The 12453-nt window shown below is 37.3% G+C and overlaps 1 protein-coding gene across 2 annotated transcripts in view; it reads left to right on the forward strand.

The window, feature by feature from the left end:
- UTS2B (urotensin 2B) overlaps positions 1–7636 on the forward strand; it is a 63550-nt gene extending 55914 nt beyond the window's left edge. For both annotated transcript variants that reach the window (XM_075861779.1, XM_075861778.1), the window contains 4 exons: positions 2104–2202; positions 3995–4032; positions 6261–6354; positions 7193–7636. In XM_075861779.1, the coding sequence (XP_075717894.1) occupies positions 2104–2202; positions 3995–4032; positions 6261–6354; positions 7193–7218 (257 nt within the window). In that variant the 3' untranslated portion in view covers positions 7219–7636. The remainder of the gene's footprint in view (positions 1–2103; positions 2203–3994; positions 4033–6260; positions 6355–7192) is intronic.
- The last annotated feature ends 4817 nt before the right edge of the window (positions 7637–12453 follow it).

The following is a 12453-nucleotide window of genomic DNA, read 5'->3' on the forward strand; positions in this document are numbered from 1 at the left end:
TGCTTCAATTATTTTCTAATTGATTCTCAACATTGTGGCAGACATATCAGGTGACTCGGACAACTTCCCAAGTTGACATAATATTAAAAATAAATATAAATATTTAATATAAATATTAAGTTACTTCAAATACATCAAGTATAGTAAAGGTTGATTTACTGAATACTATGGGGCAGATTTACTAATAATGACTAAACTTAGATAAGGCAGTCAGAAAATGCCCAAATTTCGAAAAGTGGTGCATGCTGTATGATAAATGTTGCACATATAGGTAGACCTATTAAACACTTTTCTCTTCCTTATACCACCTATTAGTTGGCTTAGTCTAGGCCAGTTTTTTGCAACAAAATCTTGGTGCAGTTCTGGTGCACATTGTTGTATTTTAAGCCACGCCCCATTCAGCTAGACCACACCCCATTTTAAAAAAAAGGCCAGACTTCACTTGTTGAGCGTGTAAAAGAAAAGTGTCTAAAACAGTTAAAAAATGTGGTGCACAGCATGTACGCCAGAATTCTGGCTCAATTTGAGCCAATATTCTGGTGCATTTATAATAGTAAATCTGCCCACATGTCTTTTAGTTGTATTATTTACTTTTAATGCATTTACATGTTCATTTGCACTACCCAGTTGCATATATGTGTTCATTGCATCCCCCACCATATTAGATAAGCATTTACATACCCTGGGGTTCCTCAGAAACCTGGTCAGGGGTTCCCCAGAAGACAGCAGCAGCAGTGCTGTCACTTATATAGTAGGGAAGACAAACCTTTTTCAGCCTGCTCAAAGATGCTTAGCATGGGGGCAGGCAGAGCACACAACAAATCTTGGCCAAAATATGGCTTATAGAATGCTTTACCCACCCCTACACCAAGATGTTTTATGGTAGAAATGTTGGCAGAGGTTCCCCGGGAGTAGAAACATTTTTCAGGGGTTCCCCAATGGTAATAAGGATGGGAATCATTGCATTAGATAGATAAGGGCTGAGTATTACCAAGACTGAGCACAATTCTGCTTCTACTTTTTGCAAGAAAACGTCTTTATCCTATCAAATACATGTTTCTTTTTAAAAACAAAGAAAAGTGCATGTTCTGTACATCACAAGCAGACGTATAGGGTTATACTTTCTGCTGGGAACTAAACTAGAAGTACATTGACTTGCACTAATGACACTCTACAACACAAATGATATTTTCCTTTTGTGACATGTGCTAGGATAAGCACATTAAGGCTAGATTCACACGAGCGTTGCGCTTAACGTATAACACGCTCGTGTGAATAAGGCCTTAGAATGGGAATTGGCAGTAATGTCTGCTGTATGCGACTATAGTTCCCATTTAGGCTCCGTTCACAATATGTCAAAGCTCTATGTCAGAGGTATACATCGGGAGTATTTCCTGACATATACCTCTGACGGAAGGCTCTGACATATCCCACTGTATAGGCATACAGTAGTATTGGTCGCCAATTAGACTCCAATGTAAAAAAAATGTGTACTGCATTCCATACCACAACAAAACAAGGCATGCCGATGCATACTAGAGCGAAGTATGCAAAAAGTAAACTTTTGGCATACACCCGTAAACGTGGGCTTTTTTATATATCCGGTGCAGCTGTCCTGGCAGGATGCAGAACGTAGGGCTCTGAAGTAATGTAAATAGAGCTTTATCTGTAAAAACATTTGAAATTAAATCCTAAATTTGACTTTAACTAAATCTTGATATCTTAAACACGTATGTATTTCTGACTGCTATTGTTTCTCATTCACATGTTTTTAATGACAGTGACAAGTTATGTCTTTCACTATCTTATTAAAATTGGTGCTTATACAGTACTTTTAATCTGACTGCCATGCTAAATAAATTACAATAATGCAGAATAAAGAAACATTATGACAGTAAACAGAATCTTGCTAATGTTTTCATTTATAACTCTTTTATATGCATCCTTGCTACATATGAAAAGTGCAGTGTTGTAAATTTGAGATTTGTATTAGGGTATATTTACATGGGATAGATTTGTTGCAGGAATTTTCTGTGAATCTACCCTTAGCTGCAACCCCATCTTCCACAGCCTTACTGTGTCAGTTTTTTTTCACCATAACAGAAAATGAACTGTATCCAGAAAAAGTTGTGAATCACCAAGATATGCTCCTGACGCTTCTTCTAAATAAGCACTTGCCTGTAAGAAGACCCTCACACTTTGGTAAGAGCTATTGAGTTTTTAGAATGGACAATAGAAACACGTAAACCCCCTACAAATGTTATTGTCACGTCCATATAACTGTAGCTATTAAGTTAATTAAAAAGCTCTTAGATTGCAGCCATATTGTATGGTGATCCCTTATACAATGCATCTATACGAGGAATATGGTATTATATTTGGTCCTATGTATTGCTGTTTTTTCATAATTGTAAGATGTACTGAAGGTCTATTTAGCTCTGCCTGTATGTCTGACAGGTCGAAAGGTAGTCACCAGTGAATTTCTTACCCTAAAAAAATAGCAGCCCTATAGGATAAGGAAATTTTAACCAAAGACGGTGTCCCTCTTGTCCTTAGTCTGTGTATGGTAGTGCAGCTCATCCCCATTAAAATTATAGTTTAAAGGCTGTGTACACCTTTAGAGGGCACATTTTATTTTTATAAAAGAGGTTAATAAGTAAGATTAGTGAATCTTTCTAAATAGTTATTATTAAAAATGCGTTTTACTTTTTGAGATACAACTGCTCTGTATTGTCTATACAGAACAGCTGTATCTTTCGCTGTAACCTAACTCCGTCAGCCCGACGGACCTGACGGGTTCAGTGAAAACGGGTCCTCCGTGTCTTTGACACGCAGGATTCACCTGTAATCTGTCACATCTATGTTATGAACTTAGATGTGATAGTTTACAGGTAGATCTAGGATTTAGTGCTAGATACATCTGTCTGTATAGAGAATACAGAGCAGTTCTATCTCAAAAAGTAAAACAAATTTTTAATGAAAACTATTTAGAAAGTTGCACTAATTACACTGACTGACCTTTTTATTAAAAAAAAAACCATTGCCTTTCAAATGCTTACATAGTCTTTAAATACTAGACACAGCCCACCGACAAGAGTGGCATTATTTCTGGTAACAAATTATTTCTAAACTTGTACAACCCCTTTAATGCTACACAGCCAATGTCTTATTATGCTCGTTTCACTCCTAGTTATCTGAATACGTTCGCCATGCACGCATGGCAAAAGAGTGTCCGTTTGGCATTCGCTGGGCTGGTATATGTTGGCATACAATTTTTTTTACTGTATCGGAAAGCATAGTCTGCTGGGCTTTCCTATGCGAAGGGATACATAAAAAAAATAATTATATTTACATTTTAATACTGTGTAAGTCTATGGGCAACGTATGCCATTTTATACCTATACAGTGGCATACATAGCAGTCTGTCCAAGTTATACATCAGAGAATACTACCGACATATATCTCTGACAGAAGGAAAGTAATAGACGTAAACTGAGTCTTAGTGCTATCAACTCATATTATCGCAACTTCTTGGAATCTTGAGTATGACATGGGGTTGACAATGTTAGAAGAATTAGTGTTGACTGCAGTCAAACTAAATTCTTCAGGTTTTTAGCACACTTAGACTTTAAATCTTGAAGTTTAAGTGTAGTAATAGCATGGATGAAATTCAAGAATAATATCACAATGATATCTGCGATAAAGTTGCGTTTGTGTGTTATTTCCCTACAAATAGTTGGCGTTTACTACTCTAATATCTCAAGTTCTACATGTGTTCTTATTCTTAGGAATATATCTGTTTTAATATGAATAATTTCTTTACAAAAATCGAGTTATTATTTATAATAGTTATCATTTTTAATTAATAATTATTATTAATTATTATAGTTTTTAAATTACTTAGGATTAAATGGTCCTTTACGGAAGTTTTAATTCTAATATCAAGAAGTAGCTGACATTATTTCATTGAATGCTCAATATTTCTATCTCTTAGAGATGGAGCTGGAGAGTAAGTTAGAACAACTGGAACAGGTAGGTGATGAAATTATTTCTAAACATGTTTCACTGTAAATTGTATTTACTTATAAAATGGTAATATTGAATTACTATATAATGCAAGTCCTGTCTCTAGTCGATCCATTAACTATATGCCCATACTATAGTTGTATTTAATAAGTTATACCAGCACGCAATTAAAAGGGTTGTTCCATCTGGACTTCTTTGTACACTAAAAGGTGTTGTCCGTTCTCTAAATAAAAACCTGAATATAAGTTTATAACTATAGGACTGGCAGCTGAAACACCCAGCTATTAGCTGACAACTCTAGGGTAGGTTGTGGGGGGCTGCTGAATATGCTATTACATGGTGTCTATTAAAATGACTGGGAAACCCATTTGCAGCGGCTCCACGCTAGCTTATAGAGGGGGGTGGTTCTGAGAATTTCTGCACGGCCTAATTCATTTCAATAAAGCTATACCGCAATACCAGGCACAACCTATGGATAAGATTCTTGTTGTTGCTAGAAATAAATAATAACCCCATCTCTTACAACAACTTTTATAAGAGGCATTATCTGAAAATGTTTTCTGTTAAAATATACTTTAAAATATACTTATAATTAATACAATTATATGACTAATTACAGTTGTTCTGTACCTGACTACCCCAATTTGACACCTTATTAAGGGGTTTTCCATGATTAGCTCTTTTTTTTAATTTATACAGAAATATGCAGCCACCTTTGAGCCACCAATATATATTAATTAAAAATGTTTGACGCCAGTATGTGATATCACTTTGTTAATATGCTGCTGTGGGATTTTAAATATTCTGTAAGACATCCATTAAACCTAAGAGTATGTTCACACAACATATTTTCAGGCTAAAAAATATGAGGCAGATTTAAAAAGATAACAGGTGTTTTTGGAGCTGATTTTCAAAGCATTTTTTTTTTATTTTTGCAATATTTTTTTAAGCGTATTTTGTGGCGTTTTTCAAGGCGTTTTTTGAAGTGTCAATGGGAAATAAAGAAAAATCTGCTTGGAAAATGTTTCAAGAAGTGACATGTCACTTCTTTTTAAAGAAGCGTGTTTTTATGAGCCATTTTTTAATTCCGCAACGTAAAAATACACCTCGTATGAATTACACAGTGTATTTCCCATTGAAATCAATGTGAAGCTGCTTGCAGGCGTATTTTAAGTCTATTTTAAACTCCGAAATACGACTGAAAAAAAGACAGTGTGAACATATTCTTAAGCTTTTAAATCTGCTACAGAAACAGAAGAGCTTTATTTAGTGTATTATTTGTGCGAGCTGTTGAGAGTATTAACTTGGTAATTATGGCATCCATCCAGTTGGTGCTCTATCACCTGCTTTTATGTCAGCGCTATAGAAGTACCAACAGTCCACAGCAGTCAGTATATTAGAGTAAAATAAGAAGGTTTTATTTCTTGTCTGTGTTGCTAACTTAAATGATAATTTCACTCATTCATAATGTAGCCTCAGCTATTGCCCTAATCATATTAATTAAACTTGTACTACGTAATGTGTGCCTGTCGTTTCAGGTGACATTTTAGAATAAGCTATTATATGTGTGTACATCAGGGATAACACTATTTATGGCCATTATATGAATTATACAGTACATGGCATTTGTTAACAGTTTTCTCGTCTGCAGACACTATCTTTAATTCTGTTTTCTCTGAGCTAGTGGGCAAAGCCTAACTTATATCATGTCTTCTATACAATTCACACATAGAAGAGGAGAATCCTGCTGTCTTATCTCTATCTATCACATGTATATAAGCAGCAACATGGAGGAGATTATACAGGAGTAATGAACAGTGTAGCTATGAATCCAGTACTAGGGTAAGATAGAACACGTACTAGAAGCTGCTGTAGTGTCTCTGTGTGTGTGTGTCTCTCTGCCTCTCACTCTACTGCTGGTCCCTCCTCCCCTCTTTGTAGACTCCTATGGGCAGATGTAACCTTATCCCTCAGTGAGCTGATAGTCTATCTTGTCTTGAGGAAATTGATTTAGCAGTAAATTCTAAGTGATTATAAGTCTATTGTGAGTGAACATTTAGGCTAGTCTGAGGGAACATTTAAGATTATGGGGGGAGCTTGATAAGTGAAGAAAGAGTCATTTTTCTCTAATAACACATATTACAAAGTTTCTTATACTCGCTTGTACTAATGATTTATGAAAAGTTTGTTCAAAGGGCAGTGCCTCTTTAAAATAATTTTGTTTCTCTAAGTAGCTAGAGAAATTGAAGGAACGGTTTTTGGAAGAGAAGTCTGGTGACATGTCATATGCTATGGACAGACTCGCACCTTCACAGCCAAACAAACGAGGTAAGCATTATGTGAAAATTACCTTTTTTTTTTTCTTTTCATTTTTCCTGTAACTTCCATGGGTATAATGGATAGAGGTGTGCACATGAGGCTGACACTCCCCAGGATCTTACAATTTATGTGCCATCAGTTTTAATTGGTGTCTGTCACAAAGAGACAGACTCCTTAATGTTAGGGCGTCTAGAGTGTTAGTGGATTCAACTACCCAACAAGCTGAATGTTTGCACAAGCTAATGACGGGGCCGGAGCCATCTTGTTCAATTAGAAGCGTCATTTGAGCTTTTCCTAGTGGACTGACAACTGGTAGACTTCTTCCTAAAGTTCTCTAAGGGTATGTTCACACGGCCTATTTACGGACGTAATTCGGCCGTTTTTGCCCCGAATTACGTCTGAAAATAGCGCCTCAATAGCGCTGACAAACATCTGCCCATTGAAAGCAATGGGCAGACGTTTGTCTGTTCACACGAGGCGTATATTTACGCGCCGCTGTCAAATGACGGCGCGTAAATAGACGCCCGCGTAGAAGAAGTGACCTGTCACTTCTTTGGCCGTATTTGGAGCCGCTATTCATTGACTCCAATGAATAGCAGCGCTAATTACGGCCGTAATTGACGCGGCGTTCAAGCGCCTGCACATGCCGGTACGGCTGAAATTACGGGGATGTTTTCAGGCTGAAACATCCCCGTATTTCAGCCGTTACGGACCCCCGCCGTGTGAACATACCCTAATAGTAAAGCTTTGAGAAGCTGGTTGACAACATGCATGTGTTCCTGTCAGTTTGTTTATCGATGTGCATTTTGAGCTTTTTAAGTGTCATTTTCTTGTTTTTTTTTCACAGCCTGCTTCTGGAAATATTGTGTGTGAAGATTACCCGGCAGGAAAGAGCATATCCATTACAATACTTACTGGGGCTTTGTCATATATACCAAAAATTAGCAACAATGAAAAACTGTGAAGTTATATTTTTATGCAACGTTTGTAATTTATTTCATTACAGTAGTTTGGTGTTCACCTCAATGAAACGCTACATCTGAGACATTTCTGGGCATTTGATTCCCCTGAGCTTCACAACCCCACAATGCATTAAGAATATTGCATCACTTGACTCATTAGAAGTTATAAGCCGAATTTACGATTGTGTTTTCAAATGTCAGCTGCAATCCATTACCTACTTTCCTCTTTATTAGACAATGTATGTCAGTTATTACATTATTACTTTTTAAAAGAGCCAGTAACTCTTTTTATTGCATCGATTGAATAAAGATGTATCAATTATATTTAAGCTGTTCGTACGACAAAATTGCTTATTGGTCACAATTTTGCTAATGATATACAGTACTAAACATTTTTGCACCTCACCTTAGACCTGATGAAGACTAATGATCTCTGAGTTTCTCTGAATCTCAGTAGACCCTACAACCCCTTCACTCTTGCTGTCAGTAAATGTCCCAGTTCATGGACCATCTATCAATAACATATCAGAATAATAAAATAGTTATACAGTTGAACTAATTTCCTAATTAAATGGATTGTCTTGTAAAGATATGGGCATATGGACTATATAGAGATGCAGAGAGTCACGACTGAATGGCTTCTATGTAACCGTACATTTCTACCTGGTGGCTACTTGCCCTGGCAAAGTCTGTTGTTTTCTAGGGAGCCAGACTTACAGCGATCAGCCGCGGCTTCGATATGAAAGGGGTTCTCTATAATGAGGCAGCCCAATTAAGGTTAGATTTATAGCAGATTTAAACATTTATTTACAATGCTAACTAAACTAATAAAAAATATTTGCTGTTAACACTACAGTAAAGAATAATCCCACCCTCCTCATTCTACAATCAATAATTAAAGGTCTTCTTCTTAATGGGGACATCAGTTTAAGCTGGCAGTTTTTTTTTATTTCTAGTTTAGTTCAGAACAGTAATCCCCAACTGGAGACATGGGGGCTGAATGGGTTGTAGCGGAAGGCAGCTGGATGGGAAGTAGTGCTTTCTCCAGATTAATGATCAGGAAGTAGTCATCCTGTAAACTGAGGGCTCTGTCCAATGTATAGAGAATGATGCCTGCTGCTACTGACACTGGAGAATGGAGTTGCAAAGAGCCTCAATCGATTGACCCCTCAAAGAAACTACCTGCTAGAAGAGGACCGAGTGGTGACGGAGCTTGGAGGGCTTTTTGTTTCCCTATGGCTGTATTTGTAGTGTTCCATCTTTGTATATTTGACCACAATTTAGTAGATCTTGGCAAAAAAAACAAAAACATATGGGAGGGAACCCAGACCACAAATATAAACAAGCCCTATGTGTATGTGTGAGTGTCCACCTCTGGCCCTTCTGAACATTATGTGTGGCCTTCTGGAGTCAACAACTGTAATAAGGCAGGTTGTTTAGCACTGGTTTAGAAGATACAGCTTTGGTCTCCGGTTGAGTCATCTTACTTTGTTCTTCTGTATAATAGATGATGCTTATCACACATCGATCTTCAGTACTGTGATTATAGTGGTATGTGTACATCTGTACACATACCTGTAAGGCTGGGTTCACACTGAGTTTTTTGCAGGAAGAAAATCTGGCTCAATATTCCTTTTGGAATTTTGAGGCAGATTTTCCTCTGTCTGCACGCCGTTTTTCGCTGTGTTTTTCGCCCGCAGCCATTGAGCGCCGCGGGCATAAAACACAGTGAAATACGCTTTCTCTGCCTCCCATTGATGTCAATGGGAGGTCAGAGGCGTAAACGCTCGAAGACAGGGCATGTCCCTTCTTTTTCCCGTGAGCCGGTTTTTCCGCTCGCGGGAAAAAACACCTCCGCCTCCCATTGAATTTAATGGAAGGCATTTTCGGCCATTTTTTGGAGCGTATTGTGGCGCGGTTTCCACGTAAAAAAAAACTCCATGTGAACTCCCCCTAACAGTACATACTGTACATAAAATGTATGTTTTTTTTTGTTCTATGATACGGGTTATACAACTATTTTTTAAAGGCAACCCAAGTAGATTCCCTATAAGCATTATTCAGATGAGTGTTGTAAAACTCTTCAGTGTTTTTTTCAGGGAAAAACGAACTATTTTACATCAGAGTTAAATTAGGATAGTGTCAGAGTGTGTTCCGTGTGTCAGTTTTTAACATCAATTTAACATCAGTGATCATAAGTTTTTCACATCAGTTTTTTTTTCAGCATCTCGACCATGATGGTCCTTGTGGAAAATCAGACATATAAATGTGCCCATTTACTTTAAGGGGTCAGTGCTCAGTTCATGTGTTCAGTTATACACTTGGACAGCATCCGGACATGAACATTGCTAGTCCCTTAGATTATATGTTTAGTATGAGCATGTGTAAAGCAACAGGTGGTCCAAGATTTCAAAATAAGAGGAAATAGTATTAAAAATGCAGAGGAATGAAAGCATACAATTATTGTACAGTATATTTACAGTATATGTAGTGGTTTCCCTACTGAAATAAATACTTCAAGGTCTCATCGTATCTAGTGGTGTGCGGAGAAGTGAGCTCTGTCCCCCTGACTTCTTAGAAATAGTGGCAACTCTACAAAAAAGCCAGCTTTGTTGAAAGACTAACATTGCTCAAAGAGAATACATATGTGACAAAAAAAATGTCCAGCCTCCTGACTGCCACTTCAACAGACCATTAAATTGGTGCTATTGTACCTGTATTCAGCTTTGTTAGGGCATTTGTCCTACTGATATGTGTAAAATGGGTTTTCTGGGGATGGAAAAAAAATAGAAGGGCTAAAGAATTCAAAAAATAAGTATATCAAAAAATTTATTGCTTTAGAATTTTTTTTTTATCCCTTAAAAACTCCTTTGAAAGGTATTTTCTCTCAACATGGCAACCCCTTTCTATATTGAAGCAGGCCATGTAATCAGCCGAATGCTGTGGGTCTGACTTCATCGACCCTGGCGGTCAGCTATTTTCCCTGTGGAAAGGCAACCATACCTTTCCCCTGCAGCGACTCCTAAAAAATATAGTGTTACATGGCAGCTATTCAAATGAATGGTCGCCCATTTAATACATGGACAGGGTGAGTCCGCCAAAGCGAGAGCCACTGTTTACACACCAGATTTTTCATCAGTATTACAGCTATTTTTTTTCTCTGTCTGTAATATAGAACTAATATTACTCTAAGGAGCTATTCGCATGTGTATATAAAATATGCGCATATTTTAAAAATGCAGCATCTGCTACTTCCGTTCTGCAGATGTAAAAGCACTACTGACGTTTAAAATACGGATACATTCATATGTTATCTGTAGGTCATCCATATTGCTTCGATATTGTATCAGTATTGCATCCAGTTTTTCAAAGGGGGTGTCTCATGAAATTCAATTTTCTCTCTAGAAGACAGACCATCAGTACTACAGGTCGGTAATATAGATGCAATACAAATGCATTACTGACATTCTGATGCAATAACATCTATAATACAGATCTGTGTAACTTGACACTTGATGCACTGTGGCAATAAACCTTCACTTGACATTTTAATGGCTTTTCAATGGCTTTTGTTGTGTTACAGTATGCGATAGGTAATCACGCTTCCGCAAGTTATCAGTGTCAAGTTAAAGTTTGCTGTATTTGTGCTGCGGATCTTTATTACATTTACAAATATGTTCGTTCCTGAGCGTGGAATGCCCTTCTAAGATGTCCGTATGCCGTTAATACGTTTTAAAGGTATTTAATTTTAGTAAGAAAGTACATGAAAGTATATGAAAAAGAGCAAACATACAAAATTATTTTCATAATTAAATTTTATTTCAAACAAAAACATGTGAAGTTTTACAGTAGTAAAAAGTCTGGAGGGTGTGCCAGTATACGGTATGTGTAAGAAAACATACATATAGAAAATCAGCAAAACAGTACTTCCATATTATATTGCCCGCATGTAACGAGTGACAACCGTTGATGGTATTGGTACTGTAGTTTTATAGCAGTGGTATTATGTACATATGATTAAAAAGAGGCCATAACCATTGCTTTGCATCTAAGTGTGGTTGTTTTGTTTTCATTTTTAATTTCTACAGGATATTTCTGTTTCCCCTATCTAAATGATATATCTAGGGCAAGCTGTAGATATACAGTATAAACCATGAAATTAAATAATTGTTAAGATGCACAATCCCTTAAACACAAATTTCCCTTGGTAAAGGAATGTGCAGTTAGGTTTTGTTACCTATCACTGTAGACTGAGCTACAGTCATATAGTCAGTTGAATTACATTGCCCTGCAATGTGTCCATTGTTACCACCCTCTTATTAATGGTCTTTTAAGAAACAGGGAATATGAATACAGAATTCTATCTGCATAAATACTAATCTACAAATCTGTTACATACACCAAAATATAGTGGTTAAACAATATTAATACAGCTTCCATCTAGCATTCGGCAAGAATGAGGGTCCAAAATATTAGTAACTACTACATCTATGATTCATTCCTGATGGGGAATAAGTAGTTAAGTATGTTAAAGATGCTACATGAAAGCATAGATAAGTCTATGATAATTCTAAGTATTTGACTTAGGCTGGTTTCACACGAGCATGTTCGGTCCGTAAAGCACGGAACGTATATCGGCCGCAAGTCCCGGACCGAACACACTGCAGGGAGCCGAGCTCCTAGCATCATAGTTATGTACAATGCTAGGAGTCCCTGCCTTGCTGCGGGACAACTGTCCCGTACTGTAATCATGTTTTCAGTACGGGACAGTATTTCCACGGAGAGTCAGGGACTCCTAGCGTCGTACATAACTATGATGCTAGGAGCCCGGCTCCCTGCAGTGTCTACGGTCCGAGACTTGCAGCCGAAATACGTTCTGTCCTTTACGGACCGAACATGCTCGTGTGTATCCAGCCTTAGAATAAGTAAAAACACAGAAAGGAGCTGCCTTAAAAAATACAATAAATGGTGAAGTCTGGTCACACTTCTTGTACTGAAAAATGTATTAAAGGAGTTCTCCAAGAGTATGTAAATTCAGATCAGTTCAAGATGTCCTCTGAATTCACAATTTACTTCTGAACACCAATCTAGTTACGGTAGTGTTGGTGAGTCGGTTCTCTTATTGGTTTTACTACTCGTCCATGGC

This window comes from Rhinoderma darwinii, chromosome 4, assembly GCF_050947455.1.
Source record: "Rhinoderma darwinii isolate aRhiDar2 chromosome 4, aRhiDar2.hap1, whole genome shotgun sequence".
NCBI classification, from domain to species: Eukaryota; Metazoa; Chordata; class Amphibia; order Anura; family Rhinodermatidae; genus Rhinoderma; species Rhinoderma darwinii.